Source organism: Cajanus cajan, chromosome 5, assembly GCF_000230855.2.
Source record: "Cajanus cajan strain Asha chromosome 5, NIPB_CcT2T_4, whole genome shotgun sequence".
Taxonomy (NCBI): Eukaryota; Viridiplantae; Streptophyta; class Magnoliopsida; order Fabales; family Fabaceae; genus Cajanus; species Cajanus cajan.
Genome location: NC_138521.1, coordinates 17,397,586 through 17,401,004, shown reverse-complemented (window position 1 = coordinate 17,401,004; position 3,419 = coordinate 17,397,586). Strand labels below are relative to the sequence as shown.

Below are 3,419 nucleotides of genomic sequence, written 5' to 3'. Positions count from 1 at the left end.
TATTCCTGAATAGACATGCACCTCCCACTACTCACACTATGTTATCTAATACTCTGCATGTCCAGAAATGTGTGACCACTGGTAAGTACCTTGGACTCCCATCTATGATTGGACGAAATAAAAATGAAGTTTTCAGGTTTATTAAGGAATGCATATGGAAAAAACTACAGTCTTGGAGCCACAAATCATTATCTAAAGCAGGAAAAGAGACCCTCATCAAGGCTGTTCTGCAAGCTCTCCCCTCATATGCTATGAGTGTCTTCATGATTCCAAGCCGCACCATAGATGAGATTGAAAAACTACTAAATGCCTTCTGGTGGGGTGCAAATTCAAATAAGCACAAGGGAATTAAGTGGATGCGCTGGGAAAGGCTTGCCATCTCCAAACTTGAGGGTGGACTTGGCTTCAAAAATTTATCTGCCTTTAACCTTGCTATGCTTGGTAAGCAAGCTTGGAGACTTCTTAGCAACCCAAACTCTCTGATCAGTAGAATCTACCAAGCAAAATACTACCCCGATGGTAGCTTTCTCAATGCTTCACTTGGCCACAATCCCATCTATACATGGAAAAGTCTTTGGAGCACTCAACACCTACTTAAGAATGGTATCCGTTGGAGGCTTGGGAATGGGAATACCATTCCTGTTTGGGGCGAGCCTTGGGTCAAATACAATGATAGTTACCATTGTATTCACCCTCATGACCCCTCAAATAGCCAAACTTTCAAAGTTTCTGATCTGATGAGCATTGATAAGAATGGTTGGAACGATGTTTTGATTAATTCCCTGTTAGATAAGGACACCAGCAACCGGATACTCAACATTCCTATTCTCAACCCACGTTGTGAAGATAAACGTATTTGGAAATGGAATCCCTCGGGTTCTTACACTGTTCGTTTTGCTTATAAAGGTTATCTCCAACATTGCCTTTCCATGGGTAATCTCAATGTTCCTGGTCCATGGAAAAACATTTGGAATCTACGCATTCCCCACAAAATTAAGCATTTCATATGGAGATTGATTCGAGACATCCTTCCCGCGCGGCCAAACCTTCAAAAGAAAGGCATTCGTTGCCCAAGTACATGTTTCCGATGTAATATTGATATCGAAAACACCTGGCACACTTTCTTTAGTTGTCCATCAGCCAAATTGTGCTGGCAGGGAAGTAATCTTCACTCTTGTATCTTGAATTTGATCAACTCCTCTGATGGTGTCTTTAACCTTATATCTCATATTTTATAGCATTGGACCCCTCAAGCTGCTGTAGAATTTTCCATGATTCTCTGGAGCATGTGGCACAGCCGGAACGCTTTGCATTGGAGTAACACTCCTTGGAACCCAGACGAGATCAATCTTCGCGCTTCCTCCATGCTTCATGATTGGGCCACTGCTAATAGAATCGACTTGGTCCAGCACACTAAAACCCAAACCAGACAGTGGTGGTCTCCTCCCCCCCAAGGGTCATTTAAGTGCAACATTGCCACTCACTCTTTTCTAGTGGAAGGACTTACTGGAATAGGCATCTGCATTAGAGACCATCAAGGTGCCTTTGTTAGATCTCATTCAACCACTATCAAAGGCTGTTTGGAACCCCACGTTAGTAAAGCCTTTGCTCTTCTTCATGCTATCAACTGGACCCATAACCAGAACCTGGAGGACATTATTTTCGAAACCGATTGTAATCGCATCCCTTCCTATTTCTCCAATCATCACTCTGTTGACATAACTGAATTCGGTTGCCTTCTTGACCAATGTAAGCCTATCATGGTTAACCCCCCAAACTCTCATGTGAGTTTCTCCCCTAGATTTGTCAATATTGTTGCTCATAAGCTAGCTAAAGCAGCAATTTGTGATTTTTTTCACATCCCAAATTGTATCATTTATGATATTCTTAATGATATGAGCTAAAATTTTGAATTTCAAAAAAAAAAAAATTTTAAACCGTGGGCAACTGCATGGGGCGCCTTTTATATTCATGTGTATTTGGGGATGGATCTATGTTAGATTCAAAGGGCCTTGGTCTCCCCCTCTTTTTTTAATAATTTTAATTTTTAAGTTATATATATATATATATATATATATATATATATATATATATATATATACCAAATTAGGATAATAGTTTTTTTTTCCAATTTATATCCGTTGTGGTTATTTTAAAGGTTATAAATAATTGTATTTCTAATAAAAAATTATTAGATTTTTCCTTTATATAGATTTAATTACAATAATTTAGATTTTAAAAGTTATTTATTATTAATATTAACAATAGGACAAATTTATGAATTTTATAGAGTTCAGAACTTAAACTTTAAGATACACCAACAAATATATTTTTTTTTCTATTACTATTTTTATATTCTCCCTTATTAAAAAAAACCAAAAAAAGTAGTTATTTAAAAGTGTGTGTCTCTTGTTTAAAAAAATTAAAACAAAAAGAAATTAAGAATATTTTAAGAAATATAGTGAATTTTAATATGAAACTGTGAAAATTAAATAAATTTAACTAATTTTCTAATTTATATGAAATTATTTTTTTTTTTTCTAAATAAGAAGGAAATAACTAAGTTAAGTTATGTATAAAAGTCGTTCTTGTAGCCGGACTGAAATATCAAAATTTGTAAAGATATGTTGAAATTTTATCAATGAATGAAAAATCCTAATCATGGCAGTCTAAAAACAATACTTTTATACACAGCCCTGGACCACCCAGTGACAAGAGTTGTTGGTGTTTTTATACTTCAGAAAGCTAAACCTATCGGTCTAATTAACAAAAGATATTTGCTCAAAAATCTAACATTATATATAATTGGCTATATCTGTATGTAGAACAAATAGCAACGTGGTGGTTGTGACAAATATATTATACACATTATGGCGAGTATAGGAATGTTGTTCCTTCTATTGTTTAGTTTTCACCAACCCACCAACCGATATTCTCTTTTGCAGAACGGCGCAAAACTGCATAGCAACTCATCGTCTCTTCCTAATTAGTAGTAGTTGCCATGTTACATCCTCATTTACTTTATTAATCTGTAAAATATTATAATAACAACAATGTTTGAATTGAAAATCATGTCTAATTCTCATCAATAAACTGATCTTAATTTTAATAATAATCAACATAAAAGTCAAACTATAATTGTTTTTTTAATTCGTTTTTCTTGATAACTTTAATAATGTGAAAAAGTTTATATTTACAATATATCAATTAAATTTTAATAATTAATATCAATAAATTCATTATTTATTATTTGGGAGAAAACCTACGGAGTGTCCCTATTTCTTTAAATATGCAAATTTTGAAAACAAATAGGACTAAAACGGTTATTACAAGTAGGGCTAAACTAAACACTATTTCAGTTTCTTAAATTGGCTGCTAAATTAATCATTAAAACAGGTAACTAAATCAGTCAGTAAATC

The 3,419-nt window shown here is 34.1% G+C and overlaps 1 protein-coding gene across 1 annotated transcript; it reads left to right on the top strand.

Moving 5' to 3' along the window:
- Positions 1 to 1,286: 1,286 nt before the first annotated feature.
- On the top strand, positions 1,287 to 1,904 carry LOC145957872 (uncharacterized). Its single transcript, XM_083074294.1, has one exon. It carries the CDS (start codon positions 1,287 to 1,289, stop codon positions 1,902 to 1,904), a length of 618 nt encoding a protein of 205 aa, XP_082930420.1.
- The last annotated feature ends 1,515 nt before the right edge of the window (positions 1,905 to 3,419 follow it).